Source organism: Grammomys surdaster, unplaced genomic scaffold (assembly GCF_004785775.1).
Source record: "Grammomys surdaster isolate TR1022 unplaced genomic scaffold, NIH_TR_1.0 141, whole genome shotgun sequence".
Taxonomy (NCBI): Eukaryota; Metazoa; Chordata; class Mammalia; order Rodentia; family Muridae; genus Grammomys; species Grammomys surdaster.
Window position 1 is genome coordinate 5,213,603 of NW_021604599.1, and position 19,195 is coordinate 5,232,797.

At 40.1% G+C, this 19,195-nt stretch overlaps 1 protein-coding gene across 2 annotated transcripts in view; it reads left to right on the forward strand.

Moving 5' to 3' along the window:
- The window catches only part of Pum3 (pumilio RNA binding family member 3), a 33,071-nt gene that overhangs the window by 1,476 nt on the left and 12,400 nt on the right, over window positions 1–19,195 (forward strand). For both annotated transcript variants that reach the window (XM_028764105.1, XM_028764104.1), the window contains exons 2-13: window positions 1,213–1,304; window positions 2,347–2,565; window positions 4,057–4,192; window positions 4,756–4,831; window positions 5,556–5,649; window positions 5,889–5,955; window positions 6,952–7,126; window positions 8,321–8,424; window positions 9,586–9,664; window positions 11,676–11,774; window positions 12,598–12,651; window positions 16,550–16,630. In XM_028764105.1, coding sequence (XP_028619938.1) covers window positions 1,220–1,304; window positions 2,347–2,565; window positions 4,057–4,192; window positions 4,756–4,831; window positions 5,556–5,649; window positions 5,889–5,955; window positions 6,952–7,126; window positions 8,321–8,424; window positions 9,586–9,664; window positions 11,676–11,774; window positions 12,598–12,651; window positions 16,550–16,630 — 1,269 coding nt within the window. In that variant the 5' untranslated portion in view covers window positions 1,213–1,219. The remainder of the gene's footprint in view (window positions 1–1,212; window positions 1,305–2,346; window positions 2,566–4,056; window positions 4,193–4,755; window positions 4,832–5,555; window positions 5,650–5,888; window positions 5,956–6,951; window positions 7,127–8,320; window positions 8,425–9,585; window positions 9,665–11,675; window positions 11,775–12,597; window positions 12,652–16,549; window positions 16,631–19,195) is intronic.

Consider the following 19,195-nt stretch of genomic DNA (forward strand, 5'->3'; position numbering starts at 1 on the left):
ATACACTGCTGGAATTACAGATATGTGCCCTGTGTATACACTGCTGGGCATCAGACCCACCACATTTTCCAGAATGTTTCTTGGAGAAATTTGGTTCTACTAGGTTTGGGAAGTCTTGTGCAATGGACAATTCACAATAGCAAATTAAAGAACTTGAAAAACCTTTCTTTACTTCCTGACTATTACTGTTTGATTTACTGCTTCTCAATCTCGGATACAACCTGGAAGCCCAAGATGTTCCAGTGTCCTGAGGAATTCGTCCTATTTTGTTTTGAGTTTTGAAACAGTATCTCATGATGTAGGCCAGGCTGGCCTCTAGTTTATGTTGCCCAGAATAGCCTTGAACTCACAATTATCCTTCTGCCTCAGTCTAGGTGCTAAAATTACAACTGTGTGTCAGCACAGTCAACCAGAAATTAATTCTTGAATGGAAGTTTCTAATGTGTAAACGTTGTCTAGGAATTCTTGCAGGTGACTCTTGAGGTCATATAAGAGATGGGTGAGCATGTAGCTTTGGGGACTGTAGACATGAGCATGGTGATACATGTTCTGCTTCTTGCAGAGTTTGTAAGTTGGTGGGAGGTATCCATTACTTATACTCAATGAAGGTCACTGGGCCCACCAGGTGACATGTTAGGCAGATTCTTTGAAATAAAATATTACAAGGCTCTATGTGACTTAGCGGATCAGCAAGTCATTTAGCTACCTCTAAAACAGTTGGCCAGTAACCTTTGTTTTAGCTTTCTTTGGTTTTTGTTTTCGTTTAATTGCAATATGTGTTGAGTGCAGCCTGTTGCCGGTTCCTGCTATGTAACGTAGATGCTGAGAAATCCAATGGCAAAGTTGTTATTACTCATCACCAAGGCTTCCCAAGCTAAAAGCTGCAAACAGTGGTGTTTACTCTTACACCACTTAATACAGTGGTGTATTAAATACAGTGTTCAGTATTTAGCCAGTGCTGTTGCTTAAGTTAAGTTTTGCCCTGGGTGTGCCACACACTAGCTAGGGTGTGCATGTCCTGGGCTCTTGGGCTGGGATCTCTTTGCCTTCCGCTTTAATGTCTTAGAGGTAACTATATACTTGGTGGACTTGAGAGCTGTGCCTGGATGCATTATCTGAACTCAAGGACTAAATGCTGCACCAACTACTTAATGACTCTTATTTGATGAGCAAGTCAGTGATTCTTTATGGATTTTGGCTTTTGTTTTTCAGAAGTACTATGATGGAAGTCAAAGGGAAGAAAAAATTTACAGGAAAGAGTCCACAGACATCACAAGGAAAGAATAGATTTCATAAAACCAGTGGTAAGAGGGCCTTGCCCAAGGGTGCGTCCCTTCTGGAGACTGCTTAGATTATGGGTGATGGGAGGAGGATTTATAGCAGGCGCTGCTCTGTTCACGGACTGCTCTGTTCAGTAAACGTGGGAGAAAGAGGCCACTGCTACTGCCCACAAGTTGACCTGTTCTTCGTGGAACTTATGCACAATTGCCAGAATAATTGAGGAGTTTTTTATTTCCAAACAGTTCTTTGTGTCAGCAGTTGATGTGGTCTCATGGTGTTCACATTCATTCTCTGTACAGTTTGTTTTAATATTTCTATACTATTTGTTTTAGTATTGATGAGTGGGGCTAGCTAATCTAACAGCTTTTGCCTTTTGAATTCCGAATGGTGATGCCTCTGTTATTCCATCAGGTGTCAGTATTGCAGAGTAGATGCATCCAGGCCTATATAGATAACTGTTTCCTAAGCAGTCTTATGATTCTCCTCGTAATGGTCTTATGTTAGCTGTTGTTGTTGGCATCCTGTTTGTTAGGTGTATGTAAGCTTTTTGACCAAACATTTTAACCAAATAATGTTATTATGGGCTCTAAGATTTTTCCCAAATTAGACCTTTTCAGAAATACATTTTAGCTCATTTTTATGATATACTTTCTTAACTTCAGTGATACTTATTTTGTTCTTAGACTCTTATAGAACCACTGATTGAGATTTTTGTATAAATACTGATGGTAGTTCCAGTAACCTCTAGCATATGCTTAAAACAGCAGAACTATGCCAAGCTAACAACAGTGGTTGTTTCTAGGTGGTAAATTATAGTTTATTAGGAACTCCTCTACTTTCTGGGGCTTACATCACTAGTCTGTATTACAGTTTTATAATCAGAAAGTTTTCTTTTGATTTGATTGTTTGAATTCAGATCTAATCAAAAAGGGTTAATTCGTATTTGAGAGTAAGGCTGTCTGTTGCACTACACAGCATGTCAGTTCTTGCTGCATGCAGTTGAGTAGATGCCAGTGATTTGAGCTTAGAGTAGGTGAACTAACCTGCATTTGTTGTTACTGCTAGAGTCTAGCTCTTCAAAGACATTGCCAAGGAAAGCTGTTAAGGATGGCGGACCTAAAGTGACGTCTAAGAACTTTGAGAAAGGTGCTACAAAACCTGGCAAGAAGGGTGTGAAGCAGTTCAGGAACAAGCCACAAGGGGGCAAAGGACCGAAGGACAAATTTCAGAAGGCAAATAAATTCAACAAGAAGAGGAAATTCCAGCCAGACGGTAAAAGTGATGGTAAGCATGACTCATAGAGGCATCGCCGCAGACACTTCCTCCTGGTGCTGGGGGGTGGCTGAACCAAGGTGCGCGGGTCCTCCACATGAGGGTCCTCCACACTGCCGAGACCACCTGTCTTTGCTCCGAGCCAGGCAGCATTTTGAAGTAAAAGGAAGGAAACACATAACGGTTTAAGTAAACAGCAGCATGTTTGCTAATCAGAATTTGTCTCCCTGGGGCTAGAAGGTTGGCTTTGTGGATAAGAGCACTTGTTCTTGCAGAGGACCCAAGTTTGATTCCTGGCACCCTCACACCCATCCAGAATTCCAGTTCAAGGGGATCAGTGTCTTCTTCTGACCTCCTCAGCCACCAAGCACACATGCTGTGCACAGATAGAAATGTTAGCAAAACACTCATAAGATGAATCTAAAAATAACTGGTATTTATACTTAGGACTTATAATGACTCAGTTTATTTTCTATTCTTTTGGTTTTTGCAATGAGTCAATTTTATAATCAGAATGGGAGACATTTAAAAATAGCTAATTTTTAAAGGACTTGGGAGAGACTCGTGTAAATAATACCCTAGTGAAATACTTTTTTCATTTTTCTCACTGGTTGGTATTACTGTTGTGTAACTGATCACATAGTCAGATTTCAAAGATTACAATACAGGTATAGGTAGATAATCAATCTATATAAAACTTTATAGCATCAATCTGTAGAAAACTTAGAAGCTTGCTGTGTATTGTCATGGGTGAAAGGCGACTGTGGGTTGTCCCTGTAGGTTGTATCTTGTTTCTACAACGTGGGGGTGAGGGGGGGCTTTGGAAAAGGCACTTAATGGATGGGTGGTACCTGCTTCCCTAGTGTGGAGGGGGTGATTAAAGTCATATCCACCTCATGCTCTAAGAATTAAATACTGCATGACAGCTCTCGGAACATGGAGTTTTATTTTGGTTTTGATGTTTTGATTGGCTGCAAACCCCACCTGTACAAGTGCCCACCACTGAGCGTCACCACCACCTTGTGAACACTGGATTTCTCAAATTATTTTTCCTGTTTTAATCTGGCCTGACTTGTTTCCATTGAAAACTCTGACTTAAAGACAGTTGTCTGTGCTCCAAAGTGGAACGTTGTTTCACAATTGAAGATGGTACTTCACATGTGTAGGCACTTTCATTTTCCCACTAGGTCTCCTGTTAAGAATAATATAAGCCATTAAAATGGCTGGGCTGTGGCCAGCCAGGATTGTACATGGACTTACTGAGTCTGAGCTAGCTTGTGAGACCCTTGTCTTTTAAAAAGCTATTACATAAATTATTGTAGATACATTTTAAATGTACAGACTGGCTAAAAATTGTGATCAAATAAATGTAAGCTTTCTGGGAAATTGTGTTTTCCCCTTGTAACTTCTAGAATGAGTATTGGTTCTGGTGATTGCCCTTTGTACTAACTTCACATTCGTGTATAGTATTTGGAATGCTAAACACATTGAATCTGGATCTAGAATCAGCAGCCAAGAAACCCAAGTGGGATGACTTCAAAAAGAAGAAGAAAGAGCTGAAGCAGAGCAGGCAGCTCAGTGATAAGACCAACTACGACATCGTGGTTCGAGCAAAGCACATTTGGGAGAGCTTGAGAAGGTACTGCCACTTCGCTCTTTCAGTCTGTCCGAGACAAGGGCAGCAGGAAGGGGTGGCCTGCAAGCAGACAGTGCTCTGGGCATCAGAGGCAGCACCTGGTTTCTTTGTTGCATACTCAGTCTGCTGTCATGGCAGCAGGATGGCTGTCTGCTTAGTGCAGACGTGTGTGAAATCTTTGGGATACTGTCAGATAGCTTTATGGAAATGGAGAGAGTCAAATCGATTTGATATCTATCCTGAAAGATTTCTTAGAAAATGAAGGACAATTTCTTATCAGCCGGCTTTTGGGATGTTTAAGTATTTGCCATCTGAGATTGTTTTATTATTTTTCTTTGCTTCTGAAGTTCTGGCTGTTAAGATTTAGATTGATGCATAAAATTATACCTTGTGAGATGAGTTTCTGTCTCTGAGAAAATTACTTTTGTCTGCCTGCTCCAGAATAATAATTTTAATGTCAGAGATTTGCTGCCTTCAAAGGAAAAACTGCGATGAACTGGTGACCATATATTGCATGGTGCTTGGTTTTCATGTTTAAAATAACTTCATCTGTGCTTCCTCTGCAGAAAAGATTGTGACAAGGGAAAACGGGTGAAGCTCATGAGTGACTTGCAGAAGTTGATTCAAGGGAAAATTAAAACTGTGAGTAGAGTGTGCTTATTATTCTATTTTTAAAAACATCCAAGTTGCCTTTGCTCTTACGGAGACTAGTTGGCTGTTCGTGACGGGGACCACTGTTAATACACATGCACAAGTGCTAGTTCAGTGGCTGGACCCAAGTGTAAATGCAGATCTTTTGTTTCATGAATACTTTATGCATCAACATCGCTTCAGCTGTTTTTGCATATTTTATTTTTAGTGTGCTTGATTCAGATTCTAGAACAACAGATATTCATGAAAAATGCCAGTCCAAATTGAGGGGCCATAATGCTGTAGAATTGTGACCAGATTCAAATTGGATCAGCTGAGCTTTCTTCTCCTGTGATTGTCAGCGTGCTGTTTGTATGTGGTTGTAGTAACTGATGCAGCAACACTTGGCATTGGTCAGTCCCACATCAGAACCTATTAATGTTCAGCAAACGAAGCTGTAGTCAGTGCAGTCCTGTGGGTGTGGTTTTAATGAGGATTGGAAGTTGAAAGGATGGTAGAATCTTCCCATCTCTTCAATTTATTTCAGCTCTTAAATGTAAGAAGCAAAGCCAAATAATAGTACCTCATATAATTAGACATATTTTTGCCTCAAGCAGTCTAGTGCAGTTTACACTGAAAAAAACCAAAGTATAAATTGTAAGAAATAGTGTAAATAATAAGAAACATGATTACTCAGAACTTTTGAGTCTAGAAAGGTCCAACCTTTCTCCTACAGATTGCCTTTGCACATGACTCAACTCGAGTGATCCAGTGCTTCATTCAGTATGGGAATGAGGAACAGAGGAAGCAGGCTTTCGAAGAATTACAAGGTATTGTTAATAAGCAATGTGTTTATTTCATAATAAAGTCACTTGTTTTCTCTTGGAATGCTGAAGAATATCCTAGAGAGTTGTTCCATGTTTTCTGGGAGACCATTTGTGTTGCTATGTTTCTTTGCCTGAGGCGAGGAGAGTCTCTCATCCACAGTCTTACATGCACTTCATTCCTTGTTTCTGGACATCTGCAGTGAGAGGCTCAGATCACTGAGATGCTTTCTTTTCCCCTCCAGGTGACTTGGTTGAATTAAGTAAAGCCAAATATTCCAGGAATATCGTTAAGAAGTTTCTCATGTATGGGTAAGTTATAAAGTTGTGGTGGTTCTTAACTTTCAGTTTTGTGGATTTTACTTTTGCCCTAATGTTATTTTAAAATCTCTGGTCTTGGTGATTGTCTCCAGAGATGCGTGGTCTTCCTAGGGCATAACACCTAAAATAGTAACTGAAATTGACTAAAAAAATGGTGCTGCCTTCTCTGTTGTTAAGAACCTGTTTTTACATAGTAACTTATAGAACAAAGCATTGGAATATTGTTGGTTAACAGTATTTATTTAGTTGATAGTTATTGGAATAACTTCGGTTAACAGTATTTAGAGGGTAGAAGGTTAGGGACAGATAAACTGACTCTGAATACTGCTTGAGACAGAAGTAGGTTTAATTCTGTTACTGGCTATTATCAGCAGCCCAGATGCTTTAGAGTAAATCCTGTTTTGAGACAGTTGAAGTTTATCTCCGTCTGTCCCCTTGACTTTACCCTCTCGTCCTGAACTGACTCGAGCACTCTGTGTACTAGCAGCTGCTCTAGTGCATCCTAGTTCATCTAGCTCTTCTAGCAGCCGTGTTTCTAGTGTTTCAGTGAAGGTGCTGAGACACTGAGAAGGTAGAGTTCAGAGCTGGGGCTGTGACTTAGTGGTAGAGCATTTGCTTTTCTGTTTTAAAATAGAGAGAGAGAGAGAGAGAGAGAGAAAGAGAGAGAGAGAGAGAGAGAGAGAGAGAGAGAGAGAGAGAGAGAGAGAGAGTGTGTGTGTGTGTGTGTGTCAGAGTGTCAGAGTCAGCTCTTTGGGCTGATCAGCAGAGCCAGACTTTCTTACTAAGGATTGCAGCCTGTTTTGTCTTCTAAGTGTTCAAGTAAAAGTACAGGGAGATTGATATTCTCAGTCACAAGCTTTCCTGCATAGAGAAGTCTCCTCTCTAACTCAGACATTTGTGAGTTGGCCTTTGGAGAAGTTGTAGGTTTATTGTCACCCAGCTTCCTCCTGCTGTCATTTACCTTTTCTGTGCTCTTTTTGACTTTAGAAGTAAACCACAGATTGCGGAGATAATCAGAAGTTTTAAAGGGCATGTGAGGAAGATGCTGCGGCATTCAGAGGCATCGGCCATTGTGGAGTATGCATACAACGACAAAGCCATTTTGGAACAGAGGAACATGCTGACAGAGGAGCTCTATGGGAACACATTTCAGCTTTACAAGGTGGCCTTTCCGGAAGTTCTTTCCCAGTGTGTTTGTTTTTCTGTGGGATCTCTTAAGTTTCAGAGTCCTATATTTAGGATGTGTTTTTACCTGGGTAGTCCTTCAGGACACAACTCGTGTCCTTTGTCTCTGCAGTAGGAGCAAGTGATCATTCTGTGTGTGGATCTGTCCATTGTGTCCCTTCCCCTGCTGTGTGTAATGCTGCAGCACCTTTCTGTGGTCACACTGAGATCAAAGACTGCAGCAGTGAGCAACGGAGCTTTTCTGCTCCATAGCCACCTTTGGCTGAGGTGCACTGGACTCCTCTTCCTGCCTTGTCTCGTGTTTCTTCCTGGTTTTGCCTTACCTTTGTCCAAGCTGGATCTGGAGAAGAAGGGGACAAGAGACCTTGCAATGGATGATGGATAGATGTCTGAGACTGGCCAGAGATGGGACTGATATTGCTCTAGGACCTGTTTTCAACTCTGAGATAGGAGTGTCCAAGTGATATGAAAAGATACGGATTGACTGTAGGGTTATTTCTAGTAGCTTCAGTTCCTGAGTTGAATTGCTATTGTAACAATATTGTAATATTGTATTGACCTTAGCAGTATCCAGCTAATTATAAAACATACTAAGGCAAGCATTTGTGATTAGGTACATGCTAGGTGCTTGGTAAGATGTGATGGCTGCTGATGTTAGTGGTCAGCCTGCCTCTTGAAGTATAGCCAACCACCCCCAAACCCTTTTCCATGGCTTCTACATCCTTTGACTTAGCCAACCAAAACCGTTAAGAAAAACCTGTGTCTGTATTGGACAAGTATAGATTTTGTTCCTATTGTTCTTTATAGTATAATCTGTTTGCAGAGCATTTCTTCTTTGTTAGGTCATGTAAGTAGCCTTGAGATGGTGTAAAATATGTTGAGGGATCATGTGGGTTATATATGAATATGTTGCTGTTGAGAGTCTTAAGCCCCATCAAGTTTTTGTATCCTTGGAGGTTGCTAGGGCCAATCCTCCACAGGTATGACCACATGTTGGCATATGTATAAACAAGGAATCAGATCATGAAGAATTATTTTGCTGCTAGTAGATATTTGTTCTATAAATGTGAAACATCCCAAATTTATTTTAAACTCAGTTTACCATGGCTGTAATTCTTGCTTGTTTTGAAGCGATTACATTTGGAGGCATTTGATTTTTCTTTCATTTCAGTCAGCAGATCACCCGACCCTGGACAAGGTGCTAGATGTGCAGCCGGGAAAGCTGGAGCTTATCATGGATGAGATGAAGCAGATTCTGACTCCCATGGCCCAAAAGTAAGAAAGGGATTTTCTTAACAGATTGAGAGAGGCCTGTGAGGGAGCCACATCTTGTATAATCCTTGCAGAAAGGGGCCACGTTTCCTCCTTCTGTTACTCCTCTGTCGGAAATAAGAACATAAAACTTTGTGTGTGAAACCATTCTTGATGCAGGTAGACATTGTTCTTGTTGATACTATATTTTATTGGCTAACTTGTAATATTGATTATAAACTTTCTTAAAGTGATAAAAAACCTTTTTTTTTCTTTCAAAATAAAGTATTATACTTAACCTTTGTATGTTAAATAGTTTTATAAATTCAATTGATGATTTAAATTGCACTAGTTTGAGCTTGTTGCCTTCATGTCTTTGGTACCCTAGCAAAATGGGTGAGCACAAAGCTTCTGGAGCTAGGGAGGATGAATGACTCCTGATGGCACATCCTGTGTGTGCATGGACAGCTTCACGTCTCTGGGCCTAGTTTCTGGACCTGTGGAATTGAAGTGGTAGCAACACATCCTCTGTAGAGTTTTATGAGAATGAAATGGGTTGATGTTTTCAAAGCCCTTAGAAGAGTGCTGTGTGCATCAAGGTGTTCATTTCTGCTCTGTGTTTGCAAGGTCCCTGTGAACATTTAGGTCCTTGATCTTGGACACTAGCCTGCACTGAACTCCTGAGTTTACCACACATCACATCAGAGGGGCATAGGCTAAGTAGGAGTTGTTGCTCCTGGTGGCACTGTTGTGGTCCATTCAGATTGTAGTACTGCTAAAATTATTTCTGGTACTGACACATTTTGAAGAATGCTCAGCAGAAAATAACCATTAGGACTTAGGTCTACATGTGAGTTTTTAATGAGACGTCCAGTACTTGGGGAGGGGGTGCAGCTGATAGAACCTGGGGTAGAACGCAGTGGTACTAGGTTATCACTCATCCTGCTAGAGAGCCTGGAAATTTGTATCCTAGTCTCGGTCATGAGGAAACTAAACCAGTGTCACAGGCTAAAGTTATTTAACCTCTTAGTACAGCTGAAATATGGAATTGATTTATGACAGAGTGTATTTAGTGAAAACCATTTCACTTGTTTAGATGATCTTAGGACCAACAAGTGTTACCTGTCTTTGTGCAACTGTTTTTATTAGATCTGATTTATTTATATTTGTTTCTTTTGTTTCCAGGGAAGCTGTGATTAAGCACTCACTAGTTCATAAAGTGTTCTTGGACTTTTTTACCTATGCACCCCCAAAACTTCGATCAGTAAGTTCTTGGTTTCTGTTTTTGCATCAATATAAAGCCAGTGTAGTGACACACTTGAGTTTGACACTTAGGGGGCCTGAGACAGGACGATAAGCACTAGTTCAAGGTTAGCTTGGACTCCATAGTAAATTCCAAGCCAGTTTGGACTGTAGTTTGATGTTGTGTCTTAAAATGCAAAATAAACTATAACAAAGTATAGGGAAAGCAAGGCTGCTCTGATGCCCATAATCCTTTAGACATGTCAGGTTTTCCTTCTTACTTAGATAACTCACTAAACAGGCACTGAACAGATCTGCTAAATCTCTTTAATGTCCGTCACCCCCAGAAAATAGTAGAATTGACCCTGGTTTTATTAACACCACTGAATTTTTAATTTTAGTTACAATCCGGAGAGTGTCCTCTAGCTAATCGAATCCAAAAGGTAACTTACATTGGAGCATTACTCAGTGTTCCAATAGTTTTAAATTAAAAAAGAAAAAAAATGCCTGCTTTAAAAGGTTAAGGGAGGATACTTAATGTAAAAGTAAATGGCCTGTGAAATCCTGGGCCTTATCTGATGGAAGGCGGAAGGACCAGTGAAGGTAACTGCACCGTCCTTCCAGTTAGTGGTGCGAATACAGATGAGAGCTGATACCTCAGTTCCCCGACCTTCGCTTGCCTCGTCAAGCCGGGAGCTACTATCTGTTTGCTCTCATTGTCTAATCCCAAGGGCTGACTAAATCACATATCTGATTTCTCTCAGTGACTATGCCTGTCACACATTTGTGGGATATTTGAAGCCCTACAATTAGCATGTAGAATAATTTCTCTGCAGCAGCCCCCAAAGCTTGTGATGAGAACAGCACTTACTCTCTTAGGGATTTTCCTCTTCCCTACTGAAATCAGAATCTTAGGGTTTCTCGTGGTTAGTGTGTTTTGGTGACAGCAAGGGCTTGGAGTAGGTTAAAGTGACAAGACCTCTGGAGATCTTGGAAGCACAATTGAAACCTGTGTTATCCTCTAGCCCCGTAGCTTTCTATTAATTCTTTGAGAATTTCATATATATATTCTTTTGATCATATTTCTCCCCCTAGTTCCTTCCATATCCACCTCCCAATTTTCTGTCATCTTTTTTTAAAAATAACCCATTTGTTCAGTTTGTGCCGTCACACGTTCACAGTTGTGGGGCCGTCCATTCAGCATACTATTAAAGATCAACTGTTAGTAGCTCTTCAGCTCAGAGTGGAAGGTTGTGAGCCCCTGTCCCACCTCCATGCTGGAGTTTTGGCCGGCAGCCTTGTTAGTTTGTGGATACATCGGTCCTGTCCAGTCGGGTGCACTCCAGTCCAGAAGACTGTTAGGCCTGGGTTCCTTAGGCTGTGGCTCTTAGAATCCTCCTGCCCACTCTTTCACAATGTCCCCTAAGCCTTAGGGGAGAAGCTGTGATTTAATGTCCCGTTTATGGTGGAGCACTTTTGGAGAAATTCTCAAGTTCAGATATGTGACCTGAAATCTGTTCTTGAGATTGATCCCTGTAGAGGATGGTACTTTTCAGGTGAAGTGCTGTGCTTCTGTATATGCTCACCTACTGTAAAGTTTTAATTTGGGTCCCTACAGCTCCTAGGTTTCAGAACTCACCCATATGACTTGTGGGCACCCAGTCCTGTGCTATAGTAACCAACAGGAGCTGGAGTCAGGGAGAGGTTTGGTTGTGTTTGTTCATGCACATAGAGGCGAGCGGTTTCTTCCCCCAGCTCTTCTGTTAAGCACTGCTCAGCACCACTGTGCCCTGGCTTCTCCTCTCTATTCATTAGAATATGCCACGTGCCACCTGTGAGCACCTTTAAAAATAGATACAGGAAGAAGTGGTCATGCTGTTTACTAGACATTAGCTATGAGCTGTATTTGTTGCTTTTGATGGGAAAGAGCCTGTCTGCAGAATTAAAGCCTGGGCTCATTCATTTTCATTCTCCACCTTGCTGTTCTCATGTACACAGAGGAGAAATTACAACTGACCTCTTCTGTTCTCTAGGAACTAATTGAAGCCATCAGGGAAGCAGTGGTGTACCTGGCCCACACACACGATGGCGCCAGAGTGGCCATGCACTGCTTGTGGCATGGTACACCCAAGGTAAGTGTCAGAGCCATGTCTTGCATGCAGTCTGCATTTGATGAGCCCTTAACTTTGAGCTGGTAACCTTTGGACTGGCTTTGGTTCCCAGTTGTACAGAAGTGTTATCTTCTGGAAGTTGTGTCTTAGGGCCTCCCAGGGCTCTGGCATCTTTGAGCTTTGTATTCTCTGCTTCTCAGCTTCAACTTTACAGTAGCTCAGCAGAAACGCAAGACTTCACTGAGGGTTAGGAAGAGATCCTCTGTGGTACATTTATGCTCAGCTTTGGCTTACAGGGGCTTGGAGACTGTGTTCTTTTATTCTTCATTTAATGGTCATTCGGAGAGGGAGAGAGGAAGAGCTAATTAGTAGTGAATACACCATATGGATGTTCTTGTGTATATTGAATACTCTGAGAAAAAGGAGAACGTCTATCCTGATGAGAGAACTTTCCATCTTCTATCCTTTAAATGGAGTTGTGTTTTATCTACCTTTTACCTAACTGCACATTTAACTATTGCATAAACATTAAATAAACATTAAACACATCTATATGCTAGATTCTTGGGGGATAACGGATACTGGAAGATGGTTGTAAAGGTGGCTTCACTAGGTTTGCATATGCCTTAAACTTTCACGGTTCCGTATCTGTGTCTAAAATACGGTGAGGGCTATAGAGCTCCTTCCAGCTGTGTATTGGGTCCCACTGCACTGGATTTCATTCTACTTTATAACATCTCTTCACTAATGACGCTGGTGAAAACGTAATACTACACAAAGTATTGCCATGAGGTAAGCTTAATGTGTAAATAAACGTTCATTAATGCAGGTTTTCCTTTGTAAGGACAGGAAAGTGATCGTGAAAACAATGAAGACGTACGTGGAGAAGGTTGCTAATGTGAGTACAGCAAAAGCATCTTTCTTAAAGTCACCAACAGTGACTTGATGTAACAGTGAGATGAGTTTGTGCCTATTGGGAAATTTGAACACTATAGAAAATTGTTAAATTTGTTCATTATATCTTTTCTATCTATTTTTCTAGATTAATTGACACAAAGTGGGGTTCATGCTATAGCTTTCTCTCCTTGTATGAGTTGTATATGTCTGTTTTGTTAGAGATCAAAGAAAGGGCTTCATGTGTTTTGGGAAGCACACTGCCTCTACACTCCAGACCCTGTTTGATTGTGATGTGTAAAGAGTGGTATTTATACCTGCTTTAATGAGTGTCTCCAAACATGTTAACTAAACATGGGAGTACAGCTGCCTATTTAAGACATATATATCTAAGTAAATTATAGGAGATTATAACTCAAAAACTGGATGCTGGTTTTTGCTGCCACCAAAACCTTAATAAAACTTTGCCTTTTCTTAGCTTAAAGTTATAATGTACTCATGAAAAGGTTAAGCTATTAAACATTAAATATTTTAGCTCCTTGCAATGTGTTTAAGGATTAGCATTAGATACAAAGGTTTTTGTTTGTTTGTTTGTTTCGTTTTTGTTTTTTAACTGGAGATTAATTGTAGGTGGGAAGCAGCCAGTGGATAAACTACTTAAAGTAGAGGTCTGGCCTCCACTCTTACATGCACAGGCAGTCTCTCCCTCACACACTTGCATGCACAGGCAGTCTCTCCCTCACACACTTGCATGCACAGGCAGTCTCTCCCTCACACACTTGCATGCATAAGCAGTTTCTCCCTCACACACTTGCATGCATAGGCAGTCTCTCACACATGCATTGCCATCCACACAGTAATAAAAATAATAGAAGTCTGTATGTATTTAGATGTTGAATAATTTTCTATACTAGCAATACAAAGTAATGGCTAAAATAGGTAGTTTTTACTACCTGATAGAAATATAATTTTAATTATATAGTTCAGTAAATTTGTCAATTACTGGTGAGTGAAAGTTCAACATTTTCCTTTTAAAGAAATCCAATGAGAACAACTAATACTTGTCAAATTCTTTCAGACCAAGGTTGGGTAGATGCTGTGTGATATAGGTTGTCCTGGGTGGTGTTGGGAATGATGGGAGTTAGTATGTAGTCATTTGGTAGATAGCTAACTTTCCTATAAGGTGAAAAGTACTTTCTCCAGCTGTGGTCTACAATAATATTCTACTCACAATTCACTGTTGAGTGAGTTCTATGTGAGATTTAATTGAAATTCTTAAATTAGGATTGAATAAAAAACGGGATGTTAATAGAAAGTTTTATCTAAACTGTATTGGTAAGGCACTTTTTAAATAATAAAGTTAGAGTTTTTAATTTTAGGTTTGGACTACATAAAGTAATTGACCAGTTCATTTTCGGAGATCCTTATCCTAGCTTGGCATTGTGGTGGTAACGGTGCTTAGTGATTTTGCATCTTTTTAAGAATTACCTCTAAGGGAGGAGGTAAACAAATATAAATAACCCAATAGACTTAAACTGTCAGTTATTTAGAATCTCAAATGTTATTGTTGGGTTTTAAGGTTTTTAAATTTTTATTTTATTATTCCAGTGTTTTAAAATTTTTTGAGACTTCTTCCAAACCAAAAAGTTGGGTCTGTCTTAGTGTCTTGAAGAGAATTATTATGGAGTCCTTATGGAAGTCTGTAAATGTTGGTTGCATAAAGGCGGTGTTAGATCATCGGTATTTGCTGGTTTAGAATTTTCTAGGGCTCAGCTGCTGAGAGGCGCATGCTCAGTTTCTAGTGTGATTGTAGAGTTGCCTGTTGCTCGCTAGTATGATTGATCTGGAATGATTGTGGAGCTTCAGTAGACACCATCATTGATCTGTGATCTGTATGATTGTGCCTTTACATGATGGCGGAACTGTCCACATTTTAAAGTGATTGGTGGACCAGTTTCTCTGTTCATACAGAAATGCCTTGCACTTAGACATGCCGTGCCTGCCTGAGAGTAGAGACTAGTGGTTTTGGAGTGTGTGCACTGTCCTTTATCTGTTTCCTTCACTCACCCTGGGAGCCGCTTTATTTGAATACATCCACGTCTGCTTGCCTCTCTCAGGGTGACTTTGCAGTATTCCACTGTGAAGCTGTACCAGGATTCACTTAACACAGCCCCTGATGTTGATACTTGTTTCTAGATTCCTGAAACTGTTAATATTCCAGCACACATTTTCTATGTGTCTGTACTTTATGGAAGCATGTCTGGGATAAATCCCTAGAGCTAAAATTGCTGGCCAAGAGCATACATGCATGTTGTACTGATGCTGCCGATTGCTTTCCAAGGAAGCAAACCCCTTGACCTCCTGGCCAGCATGGAGATGCCTGCTCTCCCCCACATCTCTGATTTTTTTTTTTAACCTCTTATCTGCTAGGTATAGTTGCATGATTTCATCATTTTATTATTTATCCTTACTATTTCTCTAAACTGTTTTCACACATTTAAATTCATTTGCCTTTTCTGTGAATCAAGTCATCCGTTCTATTTTAATTGATCTGTGTTTTTTGTATAGTTTGTGTCTTAGATTAGTTATTTTTTTCTGGTTAATTATTTTAGACACCATCAGTAAATTCCTCATTGCCTCTGACTGTACTTTTATTACTTTTCATATTCCTTAGACCTAGTTCTGATTAAAGCAACTTCCACCGCTCAAAAGGCATGCCATCTGAGATCTCACAAGGAATATGTTAGAAACTCTGAACACTCTGGCTTCTTTTGGTTTCTCTGAATGCCCCACGTGGCATCTGTCACAAGTATAGTAACAGTTCAAGAGGTTATTATGGACACTGTGCGTGCGTGCGTGTCTATATGTGTGTGCACGTGAGCCTATTTACACTTTGAAAGCAGTGATTTATCTGGTCCTCATGGTTATTATGTTTTATGTAGTTTACACACTTTTGTTTTTGTTATTGTAGATTTAGGGGCATTTGCTTATTTCTTTGTTTTGGAACTTGTGGATTTTTACTGTTTGTTTAATGATATGGTTTGGATTTTTTTTTTGTTTTGGGTATTTGTACTTAAATATAGTTATTGTCCAAAGAAGTTAGACAATATACAATAAATACAATGGCACAAAATACAAGTAATTTATACTTCTTTGACCCAGAGGTGATTGTATTTTGCCTTCTAGAATTTTCTGTGTACATGTTTATATGAATGTATTTATATAATAATGCGTGAGGATACTCATTTCTGTTTTGGTGTTTTGAATAGTTTCTACATGTGGCTAGTTAATCTTTTGTTTAATTGTCTCATTTAAAATTTTCAAATAGTCATTCATTAATCCATTAACTGAGTGCTTATTTAGATGTTGTATTCTCATTCTTGGGCTATTTGATGACATTTTTTTCTTTTCTTTTTTTAATTAACTGTATTTCTGATATAACTAGCTAGTTCATTTGAGTGGCTTTGATTCACCTTCCTTGAATGAGGTTGGTGCTGAGTCTATGGGTAGAGTGTATAAGAAGGAAACTTTTTAAAGACTGAATCTCATTATGTCATAATAATGTAGATCTCAAACTCAAAGAGATCTACCTGCCTCTCAGATGCTGAGATTAAATGCATATGCCACCATGTCCAGGGATTTACTCTTATTTTGTCTTGTTAATTTTTTTTATTACATCAAGTTATTTAGTTTATGAATATGTTGGGGGATAAGTGGTCTGTACATGTGTATAGATCGGTCAGAGGACAACTTGGGAGAGTCTGTTCTCTTCTGTCATGTGGGTTTTGGAAGATTGGATTCAGGTCGTCAGGCTTGGCAGTAAGTGCCTTTACCCAGAAGAATGGTTTTGCCAGCGCCATACGAAATCTTTTTGAATTTTTTCTGTCTCCCTTTTCTTATAGGGCCAGTACTCTCACTTGGTTCTCCTGGCGGCGTTTGATTGTATTGATGACACTAAGCTTGTCAAACAGATCATCATATCAGTAAGTCATTTGGATGGGCTTACATTGCTCACATTGGCCAGTGGCTGGTGTTGAAGTTCAATGTCACACATGTGATGTAAACACTTTAACCTGTGCTTTCTGACTGTATTCTCCATGACTTTCTAGTCACCTGGGTTATGGGTTATTTTAGAGACTTGTTCTGTTCCTGTATGAATCTCAACCTTGTAAATAGATAGTAATTGTTTTAAATGACCACGGTTAAAATAACATTTTACACTCACACTCACACTCACTGTGTCCACAGAGTGGACATCACCTCTTGAAATGGAATTGTTTCTATACCTGTGACAGATGTAATATTGACACTTCTACTTTGGATTTGGATTTTAGCAAAGCAGTGCTTAAATTTGATTGCCTGTGTAGTGGTGGCTCAGTTTAACACACTTTCTGTGGACAAGCAGCCTCTACAGTTGTCCTGTCCATCCATCCCTGTGTGCTGGGTTATGCTGATAAAGACAACACCCAGCACTTACTCAGTTGTGCTTGTAACATCCTTTTATGTACAACCTTGTAACATCAGGTTAAAGGTTACTGAAGTTGAAATATTAACTTCCTTCTTACAACTTACCAGTTATGCAGGTCTAATACGATGATAAAGGTGGTAATACTTGAGTAAATGTCTTTATCCCTGCACTTGACTTTCAGAACTCCCAGGAAAGCTACTCCGAAGTAAATATTGTAGTCAGAACTTTCTGTCTTCCGTCTGTCCTCTGTGGCACTCCTTTTTTATTCTGCTTGTGTAAGTCCTTCTTCCCTAATGTGGAGGATGCACAAATTGAATGGATAAGGTTGAGTTTGCCCAAGTGGGGAAGAGAAATCGCAGTATTGGTAACAAAGACCAAAACTGCTTACTCTTTGTGAACACAATTGTTCACCTGAAAATCCTAAGTGCCTTTGTGTTTGCACATGCATGGAGCCTTGGCGACATCTTCCTGACAACTGAGACTTAGAGTGTTGGCAGAGAAAAGACTGTGGTCAGGTGGGGGTGCTGTGGCCTTTTCAGTCCTGCATGAGGGTGTCTCGATGTTTACAAGTTTATCCCTAGTAGAAGGGAGGTGGGGGAGGTCTGTTTTTCTGATGGCAGCTGTAAATCCCAGCTGAGGGTTCTCATGCCCCGGCTGCCACTTTCCAGCTTTGTTCTTGACTGTTGTAAAGTTGTAGTGACTTTTGTAGGGGACTGGATTGTGGGAAGGAACATGTTGGCAAGATTTTGTGTCACGGACTGAGTATTTTGACATGTTCCTTGTGACTTTAGTACCCTTTGACTCCAAGCAATAGTGATTGTTTTTAATTCCTGTGACAGAGATGTGAGGCTGTAGAATTGGCTATGAATAAAGCTGTTTCACAGAAATGGAAACCGGCTGGCCTATTGAAAGTTTGCTTTTGTGTAATATTTCACAAAATTGAAAACGTGCATAACTGTTCCAAATGGATTTGAAGGGAAACAATCACCCTTCAGGACTTGCCAGAACTATCTGCTGGGTTGGTCTTTCCCAGTGAGTTATCTCACTTCAGCTTGCGGTTTGAGTCATTCTCATTTCTCCTGCTTATCAGTTTGAAGTCCATGGCTGTGGATCCCATGTTCCTAAAGACTCATGGTCATGTCTCTCGATGACAAATGCTCTACCGGTTCTGTCTACCATTAAGCCCCAAAGTTAGTGATAAAGCTGTACTTAGTGTTCATTGCTCTCTTGCGTCTTCCCACTCATCCATCACAGAGTCTGTTACAGTGCTTTTTGAAAATAGCCAGGAAAAGTTCAGCATTGCCAAGCAGTCCTCGGCGTACCCGGACTTCCCAGAGTGTTAAATCGAAATCTCAACCTGGTCAGCTGTGTCTTTCTATCACTTTTCAAACTAAATTTAAGCTGTTTGTCATCTACTTTTCTTTCCAAAATGCGCATGTTTATAAATGGAATGTGATCCCATTTATTTTGGTATGCACTGGCTGGTTTCATAGCAGTGTTCTTAAGGAAAGGGATAAGAAGCCTAGCCAGTGGCTGTCTGGGAATGAAGGAGTATTGATGCATATATTAAATACCATGTCTTCAGTATTTACTTCAAGTTACAAAGAGCAAGGTGCTGAGCACTTGGCCTTCCGTTTTGTGACACAAAGAAGTGAGACCTGACTGGTCTTAGTGTCGAATACCTATAATCCCATCACTTTCAAGACCAAGACTGGAGGATTGCCATGACTTTGAAAGCCACCCTGGGCTGAAGAGTAAGATAATGATCTTTAAAGAGGGTGTTTGTGGGAAAGTAAAACTTGACAGAGTTGAGGCTTTTCTTCTTGTAAAGAGATAGAAAGTAGTTATTTGGGGTCTTATGGGCAATATACGATTTGTCTTGTTTATACTTTTAAAGAATGTCTTACAATGTTTAAAAAAAAAAGCAGGAGAAGGAAGAGAAAGGAAAAACTACTCTTAGCTTAATGGGATTTGACCTGTGGTCCATAAGTGTCCTGTCTTTGTGCATGTCATTACTTTTCAATGACAAGTAGGAAGTAGTCCACTAGTGAATATACTGAAGTTTGTTAGTTTTTATTTT